We start from the raw sequence: 23981 nt of genomic DNA, 5'->3' as shown, positions 1-23981 counted from the left end.
AAAGAGCATTATGCCCTACATTCCTCGAGTATTATTAGGGCTCGGTACCCTCCTTCCTCGAGTATTATTAGGGCTCGGTACCCTCCTTCCTCGAGTATTATTAGGGCTCGGTACCCTCTTTTCTCGAGTATTATTAGGGCTCGGTTCCCTCTTTCCTCGAATATTAGTAGGGTTCGGTTCCCTAGTTCTCGAATATTAGTAGGGTTCGATTCCCTCCTCGTTACCGTACATCCATCCTTTCCTGCTTTTATTAACTTTATCACATTCATACACATAAGCATACATATCATACTTACCTTATACTTAGCGTTACAACCTGACAGTACGTGCAATATCCGAAGATCGTTCACGTACCGTCAAGCCATCATTCATACATTTCACATTATCCACATAAGGCATACACTTATCTCTTAGGATAAGCGTATTAACAAACATATTGAGTATGCACACAGCCCCGAAAACATAACACATAAATGGGGCTAGAAACTCACCTGAACACGGTTACGTTCACCGTTAATCGTAATCCCTTTCTTCAGTTGTGCACGGCTGACTGTATAACAAGTATACGTATCAATTAACTATTACTACTCATATCATCTTTCTAGTCTTAACTACTACCCACAACGAACGGGGGTCCGGGGGCAGCGCCCCTGGCAGCGGGGTCTAGGGGCGGCAGCCCCTAGCATTCCAAGGGGCAGAGCCCCTGGCTGGGGTCGAGCTGCCAGGTCAGCTTGGAAAAATTTTATTTCCATTAACTGTCTTAACACATTTTCATTAGGTTTTTAATTTATTTTCTAATCGAACTTGACTTTAGGCGAAGTTAAACCTTAGGCGAACTTAGCTTTAGGCGAAGTTAAACCTTAGGCGAACTTAACTTTAGACGAAGTTAAACCTTAAGCGAACTTAGCTTTAGGCGAAGTTATCAGTTAGGCGAACTTGGCCGTAAGCGAAGTTATCAATTAGGCGAACTTGGCCTTAGGCGAAGTTACCAGTTAGGCGAACTTGGCCGTAGGCGAAGTTATCAATTAGGCGAACTTGGCCTTAGGCGAAGTTATCAATTAGGCGAACTTGGCCTTAGGCGAAGTTACCAGTTAGGCGAACTTGGCCGTAGGCGAAGTTAAGCTTTGAAGGCGAAGTTAAGCTTTTGCAGGCAAAGTTGCCCAGTTCGCAGGCGAAGTTGCCCAGTTCAGCTACGGGTTTGGTTTTTATCAAGCATTTTGGCGATTTTAATACCCTTGTTATGGTTCGACATCACCCACTAACGTTCCCTAACCATTTTCGGTCGTATATATATCCCGTATATACTATAAAGCTTGGATCTTTAAGTAAAAACGTTCAATACTACGTAAACTTTAAAGGTCAAGAACATACCTTTTGTGCTCGTTTGGATCTCGTTTAACTTGTTTAATCACAACTAATCGTTTACTCTCTCTCGGATCTTGCTCGTTTCTCTCCCTCGGCCGCCGGCCGTATATGGCGGTGTGTGGTGTGTGTGTGTTTTGGAGTGTGTTAGAGAATAAGATGGAAATGAAATGAGGGTTTAGGGTTTTAGGTTGGTTTAGGGGATATTTATATCCCTTAAAGCCCATGGACCTAAGGCCCATTCTCATTTAACCCATCTTAATTAATCTAAGTCCATGATTCGTTCTTTACTCGACATTAATTAATAACGCGAAATCACTAAACGTAACTTTCTTTATTTAACATTATAAATTTTAGGATGTTACATTTATGAAAAGTGCCTAAAACCTAAAGCAATCTATTCTATGTTGTGTTTAAAGCCACTTTTGAAATATTAAAAATTTCCTATTTAAAGCGTGAGAAGCACCATGTCACTACCTTTGTTAGATGTCAAATCGCGACTATAATTTGTGTGTCATAAGGGTGGATGGAGTGGGTTTTCCCATCCCGAAATTCATTCTTGGTACCACACAAGTTAGAATGGTATTCACCTCCATCCTGCCCAGAAATTCTTCCCGCGGCTTCCGTTTCTTCTTTGTTCTTCTGAGATAGCGGGGCAGTGAAGCCGAGGAGGTGCGTTTTTGTTCGGTACTGACAATCACAGCACAGGGTGGTGTTTCTGTCAGTACCGAACGATATTAGATCCCATTTTTGGTTCAATCCGTTCACCATAAAGGGTTTGGTTCATAACAAGTCCGAACTAAATATATGGAGAGTTTAAAAAAAGGTTAAAGAGAAAGTGAATTGAAATAAAAAATAAAGAGGATAAAAATCTATTAATTTTGAAAATTGTACTGGCCCATGGTTTTGATGGATATATTTGAATTCAACTTGTATCCTTGAAGCACCTAGTCAATTCACACAACTTGCAATTAGTACAAAAATAAATTTATTCAACCCAAAACATCTCTTTCTTATCAACTTTCAACATCATCACTCCCAAATTCAATTCATAGTTTTTGATGTTATCGATCAACAACCATACACGGTACAATCATACCTCTATCTCATTTGATAAATTAACAAAATTTTATATAACCGTCTTAACATAAATACTTAAGAAAACGTCTACAACATGAGCCAGTGATGCAATTTTGTAAGAAAAGCTAAATCCGCTTTGCTTATTAGATTAAATCATGGATGCAACCTTGTTGAAATTGATTTGGAATACATCTTAGGTATAATCGAGCACAAGCCTAACTCATTTAGTTATGCACATGTTGACAAACGAATAGTGGTAGCTATATCATAAGATGGCCAAATAATGAGACAATTTTTATACCCAAAGACTAAAAACTAAGAGGTATATACCTGGGAATATATTGAATATGCTTCAAAGATGCTTGGGATTGGGTCCATAAAGGGCCACACTACAAACCTTTGGTGCAATACCAAAAATAGAAAAATAAAGATATAAAGTTTGGAAAAAGATTTTGCATTTACATATCCATCACTATGCCCGAGTGGGAGGGTGATTGTATGTCATATAAAGGTTTAAAAAAGCAATTAAAGTTATGGGATCGTGAAAGCCGTGACGAGGGCTTCACGCGATTACTCACTAACGAGCTTGTGAAGATGAAAGATTTTTTCTCGGGGAAGGAAGAAGAATATACTAATAGATTCGAGGTACTTGTATCAAAATTCTAAAGGGTGTTAAACAGGTTGTGTTCGTGGGTTGGCAGGTTAAATCTGACACAACCCCAAAAATGACACGAGTATATGTGGTTGACATTAGCACGACTTGTTTAACTTGTTTTTTTGCATATTAATAATCTAATTTACAATTTTACAAAAAAAATAATAATACAAATGTTCATAGAACAATTGCATTTTGAAACTATACAAGTTGACTTTCTGCTTCAATTTTTGATGTTTGTCATAAACTATGCATTCATCTGATCTAACTATATATTAAAGCAACATGATTTTTCCATATGATATTATTTTGGAGCCTTCACATATGATGCCACATAGATGTCAAGTGAGCAGTTTCTTATTTTTTCATCTCTTCTTCCAAACACAATATGGAGCATGAACCCGTTTAGTTATTTTATAACCCATGACCTGGTTTCTCTTCAAAACAACCATCTTCATATGAAGATAACATTTTGTAAAATTTTGAAAAATAAATTATTGTGTGATACAATGATGCTTACTAGCCCCACTTAAGTAGTTATTGTGTTAAATTTCTTAACTTCTAAGTAGTTAGATTCACTTATAGTTAATGTATTATATATAACAAATTTTTATTTTTATTATATTTTTCACCCGTGTAAACACGGGTCCTAACCTAGTTTTTATATTATGACATAATACTCATTCAAAAAAAAAGAAAAGAAAAGTGTAAACAGACAAATGGGTTAAACGCAACCTTGAAACCCGTGAGGTTTATATATTATATTAATGTGTTTTTGATTAGGAAGTCATTTTGTATGTTCTAAATTTGTTAGTAAACAACTAAACTTACAGGTGTTGAGAGACAAAGTAGATGATATACATAGCAGAGAAGATGCAAGACGAGTTATGATTGATTTACTGAGATTTCATAACAATTTGAATCTGCTCCTTCTTTACTATACACTCAACTGTGACGGTATGATAACCATACATCTACTATACACTCAATGTCATTATAATACATGATTATTTTTATAAGCCGTACTAAGAATAAACCGAAAAGGAGGATTTATGAAGATTATCAAGAAACACAGGAAAAAAACCGGAGAATCGTTTAACTTGTCATTTATGCAAGAAGATGATCAAAATATGGTCTTCATTGCCAACTCACTTGACGAACTTGTGGCAGACTGTGTACAACTTCTTGTGTACACCGCACGTAGAATCTAGTAGTTCGTACCATGGAAAAATAGGATCATAAACTTCATTTGCATAACCATATGTACGCTACACAGTTATGTAAAACCACCTAATTAGTGTTACTCGTAATAAACTTATATTCGTATAAGTTCCTAATTTCCAAATATGAACGGAAATTTTGGATAATTATATTACGTGGTTAAGAAGATTTATGAAATGATATATTTTATACATGTAATATGTGGTTATATAGATATCAAATATACACAACAGTGATTAAGACGATTTATGAAATAATGTATTTTGTGTATGTAGTTATGTACTACTTTGTTATATACGTCGTATGATTATAGTGCTTTTATAGTACACATTGTCACGTTTTTTGTTTTTGTTTTGTTTTTTTGTCTTTTTAAAGAATGTCTAGAAAAAATTGTATTGTATTGTATGGTTGTGTTGACTTAAGATCTAAACAAGTCGAATGCAATTATACCCGCTTGATTAAAACTAGAGTCGGCTTCTTTAACTTACAAATTTTGAAGACAAGGTGATGAAGGTAAGTTTTCAACTTTGTCAAAACAAAATAAAAAATCATTTAGAGGCATTTCAAATGGTTACATGTCGGACTCCTCTGTCTTCACAACTGATATATTATCTAATATATATAATTTGAAAGTTTGGCGACGCTAGCATCTTATTAGTCCAAGTGGCGGTCCGATATTAGACAAAGTTTTTTTTTTTTGTATTTTTATTTTGTTTCGTAGTTTCAGTATCGTAACGAGCATAATTGAAACAAATTAAATTTGTGTCGATTTACCACCACAAATTCCGAGACCAACAACGCTCAGGTTTTACCGACTCACCACCGCAACGCTCAGGTTTTACCGACCCTTTTGTTTTAATTCCGATATCTTAAGTTGGTATTGACTAAATTCGTGTCAACTCGTCGTAATGCTCGGGTTTTTACCAACGCCCGGGTTTCAATACTGGGGTTTTGCCAACTGCCCCGGCGCAACGCGCTGGATAGAAAATCTAGTTGAATTATAAAATGCATTTTGTGTATATGAAAACTCATCCATATAGGCATCTAAAAGTGTGTCAGTTGACAAAGATGCCCCTAAAAGTTGAAAAAAGATACCTTTGGTGAGGTGACATGTTTATAGATTCATAAATTTGTTGTATTTTGAGAAATTTCAAGGGCATATTTGTCACCTGGCATGTTTTTGTTGGAATTAGTATGTGAATAAAGCCAAATATATACACATGGGTGGCATCTACAAACATGTTACATTGCATATACAAGTTTGACTTTTGAAATTGTTTTGTTAGGTTGACGCGCTACAAGGGTTTCAAAGAGGGGTTAAAAAGAATCCTTGTTGCAACTGATTTAGTTGGAAGGGGCATTGACATTGAGCGAGTTAATATTGTCATAAATTATGACATGCCAGATTCTGCTGATACTTATCTGCACAGGGTTGGTTTAAGTTTTAATAATATTAAACTGATGCGTTACTCTTCTAACTGCTTTTTAGGATGCACAACTGATTTCTCATGTTTATTTGCTTTATTTAATATTTTGGTAGGTTGGTAGAGCTGGCAGGTTTGGCACTAAGGGTCTTGCAATCACTTTTGTAGCATCTGCTTCAGACTCCGATGTTCTCAATCAGGTGATTGTTTTTTAATGTTTTGGATGGTGGTTGATGTCAAATATCTGATGCTTATCATAGTTTAGTATTTTATATCTTTTTTATGTTGCAGGTGCAGGAAAGGTTTGAGGTTGATATAAAGGAGCTTCCAGAGCAGATCGATACTTCGACCTACAGTATGGCTTTTTTCTAATATTCACGCTCTACTTTTAATAGTACCCAAAACACCTTTTTTCTTAGAATTTTTTTTCCATTTAAATTACAAAAATTGTATGTTTCAAAATATTAATAATCATCTGAACTCTTATGCCATTATAATATATTCAAAATTGTAGATTGACTGGGCGGGCTGGGTAAAAAATGATTCAGGAACATGTACTTTTTGTGCTGGTTGAAACTAGCAGGATGCAAGGGTCTACTCAAATTAATTGTTCAGAGCTTGAAAAATATAATAAATTTTAGGATGTCAATTGTGCTTGCAGCAATTACATCATTCAATAACAACCCAATATTTTGTATAACTTGAGTCCAAGGTTTTATGCATTAATTGCACCTTAGTTGACTCTTGAGTTTTGACTAGTGTTTTTACAAGCATTTTAGTTTCTAGTCTTTGGTTCAAAACAGGGCACCAATGGGTCTGGCATTCGTTGTAGTACTTATGTTATAAATTTGATAAAAGCTATAGTTGTAACAAGTCACTCGCTTTAAATTTTTTTAATTTTGGTGAATATGTTTATAACAACACTGTGTCTGAACCTTGTTTTCTGCAGTGCCGGCATAAAGAGGAGGTTGGGGATGGATTGTAATGGTTTTCAATCTTCTTTGCAAAAAGTGTTAGAAAAGAAGAAAACGACACCAGTGTATTTCTTAGTATTTATGGTATACATTTGAGCAGGCTGTGGATCTAGACCCACCCAGACTGTTTTGATGGTGTTTTGAGCTTTGGATTTTGATCTGTTTGAAGTTTTGCTATTAGTAGTTGGCTATAACTTAAATGCGCTAAGTAGGATGTTCACAAAAAAAATTCAAATGTTAAAGCTGCATTTTTAGAAAAAACCCTTCACAAAAGTAAGTAAAACGCTGAGACTTCTAAAACCAAGAATAAATGTGGTTTTAGAAAAGAAAGTATTAACTATTAACACATGTTAAGATTTTAATTCTTGATTATGTAAACCTTAAAATACAATTTTTTTATTCATAAATTTTCGTCTCGATGTTTGTTACTGTTTAAAAAAGCTATATTAAAATTGATTTGCACCTCTTTAATGACGGCAGCTTGTTTTAGCACATATGAGTGGAGGGTTCTATGCTTGCATGACTTATGAATGCTAAAGTTGGCTGTCATGTTAAACTTTGTATATAAAGATATATATGTATGTAAAACACAATCCTATTGCAATCTATAAAAGTACTGTATTTTACTAGGCCTACTATTCTGTAAGGAAGTTTTGGTTTGTTTTAGGTTGTGGATGGTGTGTAACTTGCTTTCAAGCCGTCCATAGACAAACGTGTTAAAGCCTCGTTTGATTCCATGATTTTAAACGTGTGATGTTTTGGATTGATATACCAAAAAGTATAAGGATTATGTAATCTTTTAAATTAAATTATTTAATGCTATGCGATCAATGTTTTAAAACACGTATTTATACTTTTGCCTTATTTGCACAATATATTAAGAGGAAAGTGAATGCAATGCTGTTATGCACCTAAGCTTAAACGCAAAACTATCAAAACTATGTAGTTTTTAGTTAAAAACAATTAAAATTTTAATTAACTTTTATTATGTTTTATTCTATGTTTTAGCTACATCAAACAATCAGCCGTCATGTAAGTATTTCAAATGAAAAAAAAAGCTAAAACTTGAATTATCATATAATTAAAATGTTGAATTTGAGAATTCACACGTAATGCATTTTCTTTTTCGTTATATATATATAGATTTGGGGAATTTCAATTTTTTCTTTCTTTCTGTATTTTGATTTGGAGAATTAAGAATTAGATGTTAAATTTATGTAGATTAACAATGAAATAGAATAAAATTAGGCTTAATTGGATTGCAAATTTGATTTCTGATAAATGAATAATACTTAAGCATTTCAATAAAAAAATTATGATTAATCCATTATGATGAACGATTATCAATAGTAGGGACTTAATCAAGGATTCAGAGTTAGTGGAGACAAAATACGTAACTTAAAAGATTGATTTTTTATTAGATTTATTTAAAATTACACAATTTTGATGGTTTTGCGTGTATGCTTGGTTGCATAACAACATTGTATTCACTTTTTCCATATATTAAATAACAGTTTATTAATTGCGTTAGATCGGGAAGCATGGTGCTATTTATTTAAATATTTAACATAATTTTGTAACTGGTGTGTATGTTGTGTCTAGCTCTTGGGTAGTGATCAATAAAATTGGCTGTTAAAAAAAATAATAAATAATAGTTTGGTTTTAATCAAATTTTAATTGTCTTGTCTTTCTAATATGGTGTAGTGGCAGTAAGTTTATGTTTTTTAATAGGGACTCAAGTTGGTGTAGTGGCAGAAAATATGAGTTTCCAAATAGAGACTCAGGTTCAATCTGATAACACTTTGAGAGACATGGATCACTCAATGAATGAAGACTATAAGGATTTTTGTAATCTCCAGTTCGATTCTAGGGTTGTTTGGATTTTATCACTAGTGGATCTTCGGGTGGGCAGGTTTTCCTTAGGAATGAAGATAACTTGGAGATGCTTAAGGCACCGTACAACTTGGTTGGGTCAGCTGGCGATGATATTTTGCCATTGAGCCACTCCATACAGAATGCCGTCAATAAAAAATATTAGTTCGTTATAACCTAATAATATTTATTTGAAACACAGCATTAAAGTAAATTAAAGACACCATTTCATTAATGAGAAAAGGTCAAAAACTGTTAAAAAAGGTTTTGTTGATTACAATTTGACGAAGAAAACCAAAGCCAAAGACAAGAAGAAACCAGAGTCAAAAGTAAAACTCACATCCATCAGAAGATCGAGTCAAGCTTGGGACGATGGGATTCATCGGAGACACAATCGACTCGTTGAAGTCGTTAAAAGTCAGACAGGCCTTTGAGCAGGTCATCACTCTCGGTATGTTCAATCTGTTTTCTCGATCTTAACGTATCTCTATTCGATCTTAATTTGCTTGCTGATCCAATGCTGCAATTAGCTTCTGATTTAGGATTTTATTTTTACGCTAATATCAAGCCTTAATTGAGAAACCCTAAATTTGAATTAACTTAATTGTTTCAGCTCACTGTAATTGCACAACCTGGTGCCTTTGTATTTTTATGAATTTAGATTAATTGTAAATGAAGGTATGACTGAAATAAACAAGGATGACAAAAAATAATTTATGATTAAAAATTTACTATTTTTTTTATCAGATTATTGAAAAAGTGTTGTTTTTTGTTTGCCTTTAGGTATGATTGTTTCATCTGCACTGATTATATGGAAGCTTCTGATGTGTCTTACTGGTAGCGAGTCGCCGGTGGTTGTAGTTCTTTCTGAAAGCATGGAACCTGCATTCCAGAGGGTAAGACTAAGTTTGTAGAGATCAAAAGCTTGTATTTTTGTAGGTCTTTTGGCCTTTATTTTATTTAAAGATTATAACATGAGATAATCCCAATGGTAGAGTGTTTATAAAGATATATATATATATATTTTTAAGTTGATGCCTTGTTTACATTACCAGGGAGATATTTTGTTCTTAAGAATGGGTGAAGACCCTATTCGGGCTGGTGAAATTGTGGTGTTCAACATTGATGTAAGAATTCTAATTCCTCTTTTAAGTTTAATATTTTGGTTACTTTGTGTATGCTCATTGAAACTTATATTACCTTTGTGAGTTATATCTTAAGGTTTTTTTGTTTTCTTTTTTATTTCATTCAGCGCCGCGAGATTCCTATCGTCCATCGTGTAATTAAGGTATTGCGTTTTTCTTGGATTACATGTTTGTCCTTGTGTTTTGACCAAGTAACATGATGTTACATAGGCATGTAAATGAACCGAACGAATACGAATGAGGCATGCTCAAGTTCGTTTAACTTTAACCAAACAAACAATCGAACATGAACGATTAAACGAACAGAGTTTTCTTGTTCGTTCGTTAAGAAAATGAATGTGTTCATGTTCGTTTTCCTAACAGTATAAATGGACGGTTCATGAACATAAGAACAAATATTATTAAACAAAAACATAGATTTTGTTTTGAACGCCAATGTTACAATACTCCTAATACACTCTCAAAAGTTAAAACCCCTATATATACATTCATTGCCTGGGTTAGAACCCAAGACTTCCATGAAGAGGCAAAAGCCTCTATCGAGTGAGCTAGCCCCACATTGGCATTATTTAACATAGATCAACAGAAATAACAAATATAATTGAGCCGGCACTAATTAAAAGTAAGCATGAACATCAATCTATTGAGTGTAGAAATTTAATAAAAGTGGACTAAATTGTAGTGGGTAATATTTTATGTCATAAAATTAAACTAAATTGTAATGGACCTAAAAGATTTATATGAATATATGCATGAATGGACTTTAATACATGTAAATTAAGGATCATTAATTAACCTAGACAAGCGAGCACAGACGCTCACAAACATAAATGAACGAACGAGACTTTTGTTCATGTTTGTTCGTTTAACTAAATGAACAGAAAATGCTGTTTGTGCTCGTTCGTTTGTAAAATAAACCAACTTACCGAACAATTCACGAACAGTTCACTGAATACTGAACTTTTATTTAAGAAGAATGCTATTATACCCGCTAGATACTGTCATTGTTTAAAATATGATGATTTTTTCTGGCTGGGTAATTAATGTGATTGATTTGCTTCATATTTCCTTATCCTGTTTTACATTTTGGATATTTGACCAATAGTCAAACACCACATTTACCTTTGGAGAGAGGGACTATTGTTTATTCATTTTGTTAATTTAAACGGTGTGTCTTATTGTTATCTTTTACAGGTTCATGAACGGAATGATACAGCAGATATTGATGTCCTTACAAAAGGTATTATTATTAGAGAGTTAGAAGATAATAATTTTATCTATCAAGGTTTCTTTTACTCTATCAAGGGATAATAATTTTATATTTTTTTATCTCAGGGGATAATAATGATCAGGATGACCGAGTTCTATATGCACCAGGTCAGCAGTGGCTTCAACGCCAGCATATCATGGGTAGAGCCGTCGGGTAAGACTAAGACGCGTATTTAAAAATATTTTACTTAAAGAATTCTTTTATCTTTTTTGGTTTCAAGTTTTTATTAGAATGCGAAAACTGGTAGGGCCAACCTGCAAAGTCTTTTTCTCTTGGCCTTTTTCTCGAATTTTACATATATAAAGAAAACTATACAATAAAGTTGTAATCGTAGTTTTCAAAGTAAAATGATTCAGGAGGTTTTATACATTTTAATTACATTTTGGTAGGCCATATTTCCAATTGACCCGTTATGGGAAAAGTGTAACCTAAATCAACCAATTTACCCTTAAATGGGTCTAAATTTCCAACTGTAAGTAATACATCTAAAATGCTAAAACCATGGATGCAGACGAATCGAGAGATCGTGTGCATCTAGTATTTGACTTTTTTTTTGTGCAACTTTTTAACATGTGAAATTATCTATTCTGAAATATATAATGTTTATTAGTGCCGACTTTCAAGAGCTAAAAACCTTTGTTCATTTACAGATTTTTACCTTATGTTGGCTATGTTACAATCATCATGACCGAAAATCCCATCATAAAGGTATGTCTAAATGTCTTGTTTCATGTTAAAGCAATTGATGCTTTCCATTTATTTATTTCCTTTTTTTGCCAATTTACAGTATGCTCTTATTGGCGCTTTGGGTTTACTTGCAATTACATCAAAAGATTGATAATCATGCATCCAAAGTTCTCAAAAGTCATCTTACATATTTCTTCCCAGTTGAGTAGTATTTATGAACAGATTAAGCCTTAACATTAATGATATCAAAATTGCAGTCTTGTTAGTTTCAACGTTTCGTTATAGCTGGCCCAGTTTACTGGGTTAAGTTAGAAAAAGAACTAACGTTTCGGTGGCGTTTAAAGCCTGGGGGATTGAGAAACTTGTTCATGACTTTAAAAGGCTTTAGTTAGCAGTCATATGTTTTAATTAGAATAATCCTGTGACTGATTCAGTGTTCATTCATATGAAAAGTGAAAGAATTGCCTGCCCTTGAAACGTCAGCCCGGGCTTATTTAATAAATGAGCTCATTTTAAGGCACAAACTCGGGCTCGGGCTTGTAACGAGCAGATCTCGTTTGCAAGAGGAGATATGGCGTATCCTGGCCATGGCGGTAAATGAAACGCAAGTGATCACAAGAGCTATGGCGTAAGTCAATGTGGTTGCATAGTCGGTGAAACATTGGTACCATGCTCGTGGTGCAGGCCATCAGTAATTTCTTAAGACGACTTGTGGTCGGGAAAAGAACAATCCCGAAACCCCAATGGGTTCATACATACCGTCTCTCTTAAGTGCTTGCGAAGAAAAGCTTTTTGGCAGAAGTAGCGTAATTAGCCAGCCGGGTTGGTTTGTGGCTACGTTGGTGGCTTGAGTTGGTTAGGACAGAGCCGAATCAGAGCCCTCACAACTGTATTCTAGCAGAAACGCAATCGGCTCCTTCCTAGCCAATCGTTCTTCTTGGCCTCCTATTTAGCATATTTGTAGCTCGTGTCAAATAAAGGTACTGTGTCATATTAGCTTTGTAAGGTTTTCGGTGTCTTGACTCAAATAATGCTGAAGAGGTAGGGTCTTAAACCTACCTAATTAGCAGCATGGGCTTCCACAGGTGAAACAGTCTAGCACCAGGTACAAAGTACAAAGCACCGATAAGCATTCTACAAGGCGCTAAGCATTCCCTAACGCTTTGGGAAGAGTGATGCCGTAGATCTTTCTAGATATGGTGCAAAAAGGAAGTATCTTGTTGAAAGGATGCTCAACCAATGATTGATTGACAACACATTAACAATAGTATTACATAGTATAAATGTTACCATCAGTCAACCACTTTATCCACCAACTACCCTAGAGCACGTGCAAGGCCTCTGATTGGTGGAATTCTTGACATGGCAGGTGACCCAAATCTTCTCTCCTCCCATTCGGCTGTAAATACCACTCAACCTCCAACGGTAAAGGGATCGAAACTTTTACACGAGAATACTCACTAATGTTCCGTGATAGCTTGTATTCATTATTTAGTTATTCTTCTGTCCTGATTCTCACGCCGGAGGGTAGTTACGAGAAGACACCCCCACCCCCTCTCTATCGTAACAAGTTCACTGTGTTCTGTTTTATAGGTGAAACTGCTTGGATCTACCGGATTATACTCCACCCTCGTGGGAAAGACTAAGTGTTAACCTAAGGACTAAGTGATTAGGCTAAAGGTTAATCTAGTGTTTACTAGCTTAGGTCCTTTATTTGATTGGCCCAATTTGTTCCATGACAAGTTTTAGATAGTGAAATTTGCATGCTTATATTAGATATTTTTATGATAAAATACTTAGGTCCTTTATTTGATTGGCCCAATTTGTTCCATGACAGGTTTTAGATAGTGAAATTTGCATGCTTATATTCGATATTTTTATGATAAAATATCCAGAGAATTTTAAACATACAATTCACGTGCTTTTGAAACCAATTAGCTAGATGAACAAAAACTACGTGAACCCAATATATTATTTGAAAATGACAGTACTTATTGGATTTTGAATTTGTTTTAAATATTGTATTAACTAATAAAACGCTACATTGTTTATGGATTAGCGTTGTATACATTTCTTGATCATGAAACTATGAAAGTAATAATTGGAATCTTGATGACACGATCCGACCTTGTAAAGGGTTCTTCAATGGTTTATAAACGTCTGAAAACCGAAAGGTGAAGCGGTTAAAAGAATTACGGTCATCATAGTGTTTGTAGCCCAGCAATATCAAGATGTTTGATAAGATAGAGTCCTCTCAAATAATGAGAAATAGACAAAAAAAAATATCTTTAAAAAAAGAAAAAGAATTAGGGTCCATTTGTGACCACTAAGATCACGTAGAAAATTATATTTATTTGTTTTTGGTTGATCCTTTTCTTCAATTTCAATGAGTTGGTGGTGATGGGGTTACGTCTTTTACTTGTTTATTTTGCATACACTTAGTTGACCACAATTGATGCCATATTTAAGTTTAAGAATATACATTAAGTCTAACTAAAATCATCGACATATTTTATAACTAGTGAATCATACATAAAATACATTTTTGTTGTCATGTATATTTTATATCCACCGATAATTAGTAGTGTGTTATGATCTTCACAACTGAGTGAGTGACTAAGCAAGGGTGAAGCTTTAAAAAGATACCGTTTTTTCTCAGTAGTTGAAATTTACGTGTTTTCGTCTCATAATATTTATAGATATTGAGTCCGCACCCACATATCTTGTCACTTGCATGATTATATACTCCCATGTTCTTCCTGGACTATTCTAGTATGAGAGAAATGATCTTACATGATTTTCTTTTATCAAAGAGCTTCTTGTATTATTTGTTTCTTTAATTATTAGTGAGGAGGCCGAGTACTATCAATCTTAACACAATGCTTTATTTTCTATTCGTTTTAATAAAGGTTATTTCTTTTCGAATGATAAGAGTTTAAATCTCTTAATTCTAAAAAATTGAATAAAATTATATTACCTTACATTAACCATCATTAATATATTCAAATAGGTACAACAATTAAGTAAAATCATAATTAACATAAGTAATAATTTCACGTAACAAAAACTAAGACAAAACGAATAAAGTAGGTTTAAGTTCCATTATAATATGCATTATACAAGTTGACTAGAGAGTAGCATTTTTTTAAAATATTTAACAACTATTTGTATTTTATACCTAGCTACTACAGTTTATGGTATAATAAATAATATCACCAACTCAAAAAATAGATCAATTTCACTAAATATAAATCACAAGCTCAACAATAACAAGTTGTAACTTGACTAACGATATAAACAAGCTAAGGTTAGTTAGCTTGACTCGTTTCAAACTCTACATGCATCAATCGTTTCAAACTCCACAAGCTCGTTTTTAAAATGAGTTTAGCCTCAAACTCGGACTTGATCTTATTTAAACTCGACTTGATTCAAATTTTAGCAAACCAATATGTAGTAGCTAACATCCTCTTGACTCATTTATGACCAAGAAAACATACAAAGTAAAATAAATCAAACTAGTCATATAAATATATATTTTTGGTGGAAACTTGTCGTGGCCACGGTGTCTTAATCATATTTTATGTACATAAAGGCAGAGTTTTCATGTTACATCAATAATTATGTCATTGGGAAATCTTTTTAGCTTAATGACATATTGCGTGTATTGTTTGATTAACTAATTAACTAATATATAAATACAATGAACGGTGTCAGCAACCAAGTAGCCGCTTATAGTAATCCTATATAAAAATGTGTTTTCTACGACATGATACCTAATTAGTATAAGTTGGCTTGTTCCATTATTTAATGAATTACATACTACGCAATTAATAATAGTTAATATAAACTGATTATAATTGTCTTAGGCTTAACTAGATACTGCATTAATAGTTTAAAACATTTTAATTTTCTAGACAAACTTTATTTTTCTAAATAGCAACATATCACAATCCCCCCATCATGATACCATTGTTTTAAGGGTAAACAAGTCAAGTTGTTTGTAAATTACTAGAGACCGACTACATAAAAACTCGAATCAAGCTGAGTTTAAACAAAGTTGAATCAGATTTGAGCTTCTTTTGGAGCTCTTTTAAAATCACGAACCTAATCAAATCTATTATTTATATATTTTTTATTTAATTTTTTAAATATTGATTTAAATAATTATATATATATGTGTGTGTGTGTGTGTGTGTGTGTGTGATGGATCATGCGAGAAATGATATTACAGTGAGAAGTGCGAAAAATGAATCTGAACAATTGATTGTGTTTAATCAAGGGTCTATAATATAAATGACATTATCGTAAATAAAAACACATATTTATGACATATTTTTAATAAAAAAGGGTAGACATGTCTTTTGTGGTGTAGGACTCATTAATCATGTATTAATGTATTAAACGGTTACTTTTTTCTTATGCTCAATCAATGCTAATAATATTATTAAATCAATATATATATATAGGATGGATCATGCGAGAAGTGATATTATAACGAGAAATGCGAGAAATTATGTAACATCCCGAAATTTCCAAAATGATATTAATTAATTAATATCGAGTAAGGAGCGGATCATGGACTTGGATTAATTGAGACGGGTTAAATGAGAATGGGCCTTAGGTCCATGGGATTTAAGGGGTATAAATATCCCCCAAAACCCCAAACCACCATCCATTCCATCTTATCCTCTAACACTCCAAAACACACACACCACACACCAACACCGCCGCCGGCCGAGGGAAGAACCGAGCCAGATCCGAGAGAGAGAGCGATTAGTTGTGATAACAAGTTAAACAAGATCCAAACAAGCTCAAAAAGGTATGATTCTTGATCTTTGAAGTTTAAAGATCCAAGCTTCATAGTGTATAAACGACCGAAAACGGTTGGGGAACGTAGTGGGTGATGTTGAACCATAACAAGGGTGTTAAAATCGCCCAAAATGCTGGACAGAAACCAAACAGCGGCTGATCTGGGCAACTTCGCCTGCAACTGGGCAACTTCGCCTTCAAAGCGATAACTTCGCCTTCAAAGCGATAACTTCGCTTGAGGCCAAGTTCGCTTAATGGATAACTTCGCCTGAGGCCAAGTTCGCTTAATGGATAACTTCGCTTACGGCTAAGTTCGCCTGATGACAACTTCGCCTGAGGCCAAGTTCGCCTAATTGATAACTTCGCTTGCGGCTAAGTTCGCCTGATGACAACTTCGCAAAAAGCTAAGTTCGCCTAAGGTTAATTTCGCCTAAAGCCGAGTTCGATGAGAAAATAAGTTAAAAGCGATAAGTAAAAGTAAGCTAATACTAGGCCACCAGATTAGATCAGGCGAGTATTGATACGTGTAACTTATACAGTCAGCCGAGCTCAGTTAAAGAAGGGATTCACAACTACCAGAGGAAGAAGCAGAGTTCAGGTGAGTTTCTAGCCCCATTCTTTGTTATGTTTTCGGGGCTGTGTGCATACTCGATGTGAAGTGTGAATACACTTACCATAAGTGGTAAGTGTATGCTATAGATGTTATACGAGGTATATATTTTATAATGCTTGTCGGTACGTGAACGATCTTCGGATATTGCACGTATCGCCAAGGATAGTAAATTCCAAGTGGTTGATAGTGTGTACGAATGTTATGATGTGACTGGTTTATTACGTAAATACCGAACTGATATGAAGTGTGATATAGGCAGGTAGAGGTAGAGTGTGTTAAAAGTGGCAAGAGTCTAGCAAGGGTGTTAGTGGCATAACGTGAGCGCGTGATAGGGAAAGCCTGTACGTGCATCGTTATTATGTGTGTATGATTGTGGATGTGACATGCTTATTATGTAAATGATATGAAGCGTGTTGTAGACAAGTAGAGGTAGAACGTGTTAGAAGTGGCAAGAGTCTAGTAAGAGTGTTAGTGGCATAACGATAGTACGTGGTAGGGTAAGCCTATACGTGCCTTCGTTATTAAAGTGGCAAAGTGGCATAACGTTTTACGTTATTAAAGTGGCAAAGTGGCATAACGTTTTACGTTATTAAAGTGGCAAAGTGGCATAACGTTATACGTTATTAAAGTGGCAAAGTGGCATAACGTTTTACGTTATTAAAGTGGCAAAGTGGCATAACGTTATACGTTATTAAAGTGGCAAAGTGGCATAACGTTTTACGTTATTAAAGTGGCAAAGTGGCATAACGTTTTACGTTATTAAGTGGCAAAGTGGCATAACGTTATACGTTATTAAAGTGGCAAAGTGGCAAGGTGGCAGGTGTAAATAAGAGGCTAAGTGGTAAGTTAAGCAGGTTAGATGCGAAAGTGTGAATACACTTACCTTAAGTGGTAAGTGTATAGAAGTTATACAAGTAGCTATTATGTAATGCTTGTCGGTACGTGAACGATCTTCGGATATTGCACGTATCGTCAAGGAGAGTGATTGTCAAGTGGTTGTTAGTGTGTATGTATTCTATGATGCGACTTGCTTATTATGTAAATATTGTATTGGTATAAAGAGTGCTGTAGACAAGTAGAGGTAGAGTGTGATAGAAGTGGCAGAGTCTAGGAAGAGTGTTAGTGGCATGACGATAGTACGTGGTAGGGTAAGCCTATACGTGACTTCGTTATTAAGGTGGCATCAAGTGGCATAAAGTGGCATAAGTGGCTAAGCTGTAGGGGTAATTAAGAGGCTAAGCTATAGGGGTAATTAAGTGGTTAAACAGTGGCATGTTAGACAGTGGACTATGTGTCTTCGGATACGTATATATATTGTATGTAGTGGTTGTATGATGAGTTGCTTGATTAACTAGAACTCACTCAACGTAGCTGACTTTTAGTATGCACGCAGGTGAGCTGATTATAGAGTTAGCATGAGGATGGCACATGGCATGGATTGAACGGCTGACATCTGAAGAAAAAAAGAAAAGATGTTTTAAACATAAAGTTTTGTGTTATGGTATCAAAGAAAAGATTTAATGTTTTGTAACAAATGATTGATGTTTTATATTCCGCGAAAAGTTTTAATGAACTCTGATTTGTAAGAACTGTGTTTATGAGTAAATCCGACGCTAAAGTAAGGCTACCGGGTTCGGGGCCTTACAAGTTGGTATCAGAGCAAAGTTCGAGAGATTTAAGCATCCTACATGCTTAGACTCGAACAGAGAGTGGGATTTAAGTAAGAAAGGAAAGAAGTTGCCAGTTCAAGAATGCCATGTGTCGCTCAAGCAAGATCAGTAAAGGTAAAGTGTATGATTAAATGATATATGTTAATGAGAAAGGAAAGATATGTGAACGACAGGATAGGAATAATTGATTGCTTGATTTGACTAATTGCTTAAGTAGAATCAGCACAAATAGACTCATAAAGGGGAAGTGTATAGGACACGGAAAGCAACGTGATCCGCTAGTCACAGCTGGCCACTGTTATTACCTGCTAGCCTTGCTATCCTTGTACTAAATAGTTCCTTGAGTGATGATGTTTGTGTTTTCCCTTTTAGAATACTAATGGCTGGAGCTGGAGAAATTGTTGGAACTGGGGGTCGCACTGGACGTCGTGGCAGGCCTCGTCCTGTCCGGCAACCCTCGGTAGAAGAAGCTTCCAACACCGGAGACGAGGGAGGCGCAGCTGGAGGAAACTCGAGCAACAACGAAGAGGTTCAACTTAGCCCTGCAGTTCAAGCAGCCATCGTTCAAGCTGTAGTTGCTGCTGTGAAGAACCTGAATCCCGAAGGATCTGCTGGAAGTCGTGAACGAACTGCTGAAGGGGCGGGTGGTGATGGTAGGAAGGATGGGGAAGGAGAAAGAGAGGCCTCGAGTGAGGATAAGTCTGTGAAGGTCGATGACAGGAAAAGAGGCCAAGATGGGTGCAACTATAAGTCCTTCAAATGATGCGACCCGCCAAAGCTGACTGGGTTGGGAGACGCAATCGCTACTCTCCAATGGATAACCGCTATGGACAAGATTATCCGCATTAGCGAATGCCGTCCCGAACAAGCTGTGGGTTATGCTACTCAGTCATTTGAGGAAGAAGCTATGTATTGGTGGGAAAGTGTGGAGCAGAGAAAGACTAGGGATGAGATCAAGGCGTTGAGATGGGACGATCTGAAAGAGTTGGTGATGAAGAAGTTCTGTGCAGATGCCGAGGTTGAAAGGACGGAGATGAAGTTCCTGAATTTAAAGGCCGGTGTGATGACATATCGTGAGTATACTACTGAATTCAACCGACTATCTAGGTTGGTGCCTGATATGGTTGACACTGAGGTCAAGAGAATCGAATGTTATGTGAGGGGATTGCCACAAAAAGTCCGCATGTTAGTCAGGGCCAACAAACCTGTCACCTTTGAGTCTGCGGTCGAGTTGGCGGAGATGGTCTATGTTGATCTGGCGGCGGATGATGTGGGAGTGGAAGATGAGGAAGAAGGGAAAGGAACTAAAAGAGCTAGGGATGTCGTGGAGCGTGCAGGGAGAAAGACACAGAAGATGGCAGGAAGGGAAGCAAGTAAGGTGTGCGGGAAGATGCACTTGGGGGAATGCAAGGCTGGTCCAAATCAGTGCTACCGATGTGGGAGGAAGGGGCACATCTCCCGTGAATGCACCGAGGACCAGAAGTGTTACAAGTGTGGTAAGTCAGGTCACATAACTAGGGAGTGTGGAGAAGCCGTGGCAGTGGGGGAAGGAAGAGGAGACGCGTGAAATGATGGTCTATTAGCTGCTGAGGGGGTTGCAGGAGAATAAGTGGCATGTCACAGTTGTTTTATGTTTAGTAGTTAAAAAGTGTTTTATGTTACAGTTGAACCTATGTTTGTTTAGCAAGCTTGAATGATTTCCTTTTATGTTATAAAGTACTTGTGACTTCCTGTGATTTTGTATGAACGACCTATGAATTTATCTTGAATGCGTGTTGGTTATGATAAATAGTTGTGTGAGGGCAAAGCGTCGCCTTAGGAGTTAGCGTTGTTATATAAAACAAGGTTCCTCGGGAAGGTGAGATGAGACTTGGCACATTGAGGGCCTCATGGACAAGCTACCTTAATAGCTAAAACACATGATCACCGCTCAATGACTACAAGTCAGGAGTAAGAAGGATAACTCAGAAAGCAAAGGCGATTCAATAAAGTGTGTAAATATAAGAAGTTTTCCTTTTATAGGGAATAAGTTTGGTTTCGGGGACGAAACCTCTTTAAGGAGGGAAGACTTGTAACATCCCGAAATTTCCAAAATGATATTAATTAATTAATATCGAGTAAGGAGCGGATCATGGACTTGGATTAATTGAGATGGGTTAAATGAGAATGGGCCTTAGGTCCATGGGATTTAAGGGGTATAAATATCCCTCAAAACCCCAAACCACTATCCATTCCATCTTATCCTCTAACACTCCAAAACACACACACCACACACCAACACCGCCGCCGGCCGAGGGAAGAACCGAGCCAGATCCGAGAGAGAGAGAGCGATTAGTTGTGATAACAAGTTAAACAAGATCCAAACAAGCTCAAAAAGGTATGATTCTTGATCTTTGAAGTTTAAAGATCCAAGCTTCATAGTGTATAAACGACCGAAAACGGTTGGGGAACGTAGTGGGTGATGTTGAACCATAACAAGGGTGTTAAAATCGCCCAAAATGCTGGACAGAAACCAAACAGCGGCTGATCTGGGCAACTTCGCCTGCAACTGGGCAACTTCGCCTTCTAAGCGATAACTTCGCCTTCAAAGCGATAACTTCGCCTGAGGCCAAGTTCGCTTAATGGATAACTTCGCCTGAGGCCAAGTTCGCTTAATGGATAACTTCGCTTACGGCTAAGTTCGCCTGATGACAACTTCGCCTGAGGCCAAGTTCGCTTAATTGATAACTTCGCTTGCGGCTAAGTTCGCCTGATGACAACTTCGCCTAAAGCTAAGTTCGCCTAAGGTTAACTTCGCCTAAAGCCGAGTTCGATGAGAAAATAAGTTAAAAGCGATAAGTAAAAGTAAGCTAATACTAGGCCACCAGATTAGATCAGGCGAGTATTGATACGTGTAACTTATACAGTCAGCCGAGCTCAGTTAAAGAAGGGATTCACAACTACCAGAGGAAGAAGCAGAGTTCATGTGAGTTTCTAGCCCCATTCTTTGTTATGTTTTCGGGGCTGTGTGCATACTCGATGTGAAGTGTGAATACACTTACCTTAAGTGGTAAGTGTATGCTATAGATGTTATACGAGGTATATATTTTATAATGCTTGTCGGTACGTGAACGATCTTCGGATATTGCACGTATCGCCAAGGATAGTAAATTCCAAGTGGTTGATAGTGTGTACGAATGTTATGATGTGACTGGTTTATTACGTAAATACCGAACTGATATGAAGTGTGATATAGGCAGGTAGAGGTAGAGTGTGTTAAAAGTGGCAAGAGTCTAGCAAGGGTGTTAGTGGCATAACGTGAGCGCGTGATAGGGAAAGCCTGTACGTGCCATCGTTATTATGTGTGTATGATTGTGGATGTGACATGCTTATTATGTAAATGATATGAAGCGTGTTGTAGACAAGTAGAGGTAGAACGTGTTAGAAGTGGCAAGAGTCTATTAAGAGTGTTAGTGGCATAACGATAGTACGTGGTAGGGTAAGCCTATACGTGCCTTCGTTATTAAAGTGGCAAAGTGGCATAACGTTTTACGTTATTAAAGTGGCAAAGTGGCATAACGTTTTACGTTATTAAAGTGGCAAAGTGGCATAACGTTATACGTTATTAAAGTGGCAAAGTGGCATAACGTTTTACGTTATTAAAGTGGCAAAGTGGCATAACGTTATACGTTATTAAAGTGGCAAAGTGGCATAACGTTTTACGTTATTAAAGTGGCAAAGTGGCATAACGTTTTACGTTATTAAGTGGCAAAGTGGCATAACGTTATACGTTATTAAAGTGGCAAAGTGGCAAGGTGGCAGGTGTAAATAAGAGGCTAAGTGGTAAGTTAAGCAGGTTAGATGCGAAAGTGTGAATACACTTACCTTAAGTGGTAAGTGTATAGAAGTTATACAAGTAGCTATTATGTAATGCTTGTCGGTACGTGAACGATCTTCGGATATTGCACGTATCGTCAAGGAGAGTGATTGTCAAGTGGTTGTTAGTGTGTATGTATTCTATGATGCGACTTGCTTATTATGTAAATATTGTATTGGTATAAAGAGTGCTGTAGACAAGTAGAGGTAGAGTGTGATAGAAGTGGCAGAGTCTAGGAAGAGTGTTAGTGGCATGACGATAGTACGTGGTAGGGTAAGCCTATACGTGACTTCGTTATTAAGGTGGCATCAAGTGGCATAAAGTGGCATAAGTGGCTAAGCTGTAGGGGTAATTAAGAGGCTAAGCTATAGGGGTAATTAAGTGGTTAAACAGTGGCATGTTAGACAGTGGACTATGTGTCTTCGGATACGTATATATATTGTATGTAGTGGTTGTATGATGAGTTGCTTGATTAACTAGAACTCACTCAGCGTAGCTGACTTTTAGTATGCACGCAGGTGAGCTGATTATAGAGTTAGCATGAGGATGGCACATGACATGGATTGAACGGCTGGCATCTGAAGAAAAAAAGAAAAGATGTTTTAAACATAAAGTTTTGTGTTATGGTATCAAAGAAAAGATTTAATGTTTTGTAACAAATGATTGATGTTTTATATTCCGCGAAAAGTTTTAATGAACTCTGATTTGTAAGAACTGTGTTTATGAGTAAATCCGACGCTAAAGTAAGGCTACCGGGTTCGGGGCCTTTCTCATTTTGCAAATAAAGTATATATATATATATAAATATATATATATATATATATGGTTGTGTAATCGGTTTATTTGTTTTTAAGATTTATTTATAAAGCACGTAATTTTTTCAACATTATGTATATTATGGATTTTTCATATAGTACCTACATACAAAATTAAAAACATACAGTTTTGTGTAGGGGGTTTTGTGAAAGTGTGGCTACCTTTTGAATTAAATTTGTATGTGTGGGCGGAATAAATGTTTATATAGTAGTGCATTGTGTGATATGTAGGAATTATTATTTACAGTGTAGGGTGGTATTTCGAATTGTGTATTGTGTAGGTACATATATTATACCATGTAGGGATCAGTTCGATGTTTAGGTATTTTTAGTTCATTTGATTTTCACCAACAAGTAACTAATATTACATGTGTAGAATAATTATGCTTATTATGTAGAGTGTTTAGGATAAATACTTATATGTTGGGTGTGCAGGATAATTTTGTTTACTATGTAGGGTATGCAGGAATAAATTTTTACTGTGTAGGGTGTGTAAATTCATACATGTACTGTGTATGTGGTATTTTA

The 23981-nt window shown here is 36.0% G+C and overlaps 2 protein-coding genes and 1 long non-coding RNA gene across 3 annotated transcripts; all 3 read left to right on the top strand.

Annotated features, from left to right (window-relative positions):
- The first annotated feature begins 2844 nt into the window (after positions 1–2844).
- Positions 2845–4353, top strand: LOC143544597 (uncharacterized). Its single transcript, XR_013137276.1, has 3 exons — positions 2845–3087; positions 3931–4054; positions 4145–4353. It is a non-coding gene; the product is annotated as an uncharacterized LOC143544597 (long non-coding RNA).
- Positions 4354–5593: 1240 nt separating this feature from the next.
- On the top strand, positions 5594–6726 carry LOC143544596 (DEAD-box ATP-dependent RNA helicase 15-like; the record flags this gene model as incomplete). The annotated part of the gene is made up of 4 exons (XM_077036665.1): positions 5594–5749; positions 5859–5942; positions 6034–6097; positions 6692–6726. Coding segments are annotated over 4 exons (315 nt in total), but the record flags the coding sequence as incomplete, so codon positions are not given.
- A 2180-nt stretch (positions 6727–8906) lies between these two features.
- Positions 8907–12006, top strand: LOC143544595 (uncharacterized). The gene is made up of 8 exons (XM_077036664.1): positions 8907–9039; positions 9372–9484; positions 9644–9715; positions 9841–9876; positions 10928–10973; positions 11069–11156; positions 11654–11711; positions 11791–12006. The coding sequence occupies exons 1-8, from the start codon at positions 8961–8963 to the stop codon at positions 11839–11841; spliced, it is 543 nt and encodes a 180-aa protein (XP_076892779.1). The 5' UTR covers positions 8907–8960; the 3' UTR covers positions 11842–12006.
- Positions 12007–23981: the final 11975 nt, after the last annotated feature.

This window comes from Bidens hawaiensis, unplaced genomic scaffold, assembly GCF_021521415.1.
Source record: "Bidens hawaiensis isolate Kalapana, Puna unplaced genomic scaffold, B.hawaiensis_p1.1 tig00013629_1, whole genome shotgun sequence".
NCBI lineage: Eukaryota > Viridiplantae > Streptophyta > Magnoliopsida > Asterales > Asteraceae > Bidens > Bidens hawaiensis.
This window is presented reverse-complemented; position numbering and strand designations above follow the sequence as displayed.

What these genes read in the sequence shown, in the direction of transcription:
- LOC143544595 (XM_077036664.1), top strand. Translation starts at nt 8,961, where the DNA reads ATGGGATTCATCGGAGACACAATCGACTCGTTGAAGTCGTTAAAAGTC. An exon ending in TCGTCCATCGTGTAATTAAG is followed by an intron (nt 9,877 to 10,927) that starts GTATTGCGTTTT and finishes TATCTTTTACAG; the next exon opens with GTTCATGAACGGAATGATAC. An exon ending in CCGAAAATCCCATCATAAAG is followed by an intron (nt 11,712 to 11,790) that starts GTATGTCTAAAT and finishes GCCAATTTACAG; the next exon opens with TATGCTCTTATTGGCGCTTT.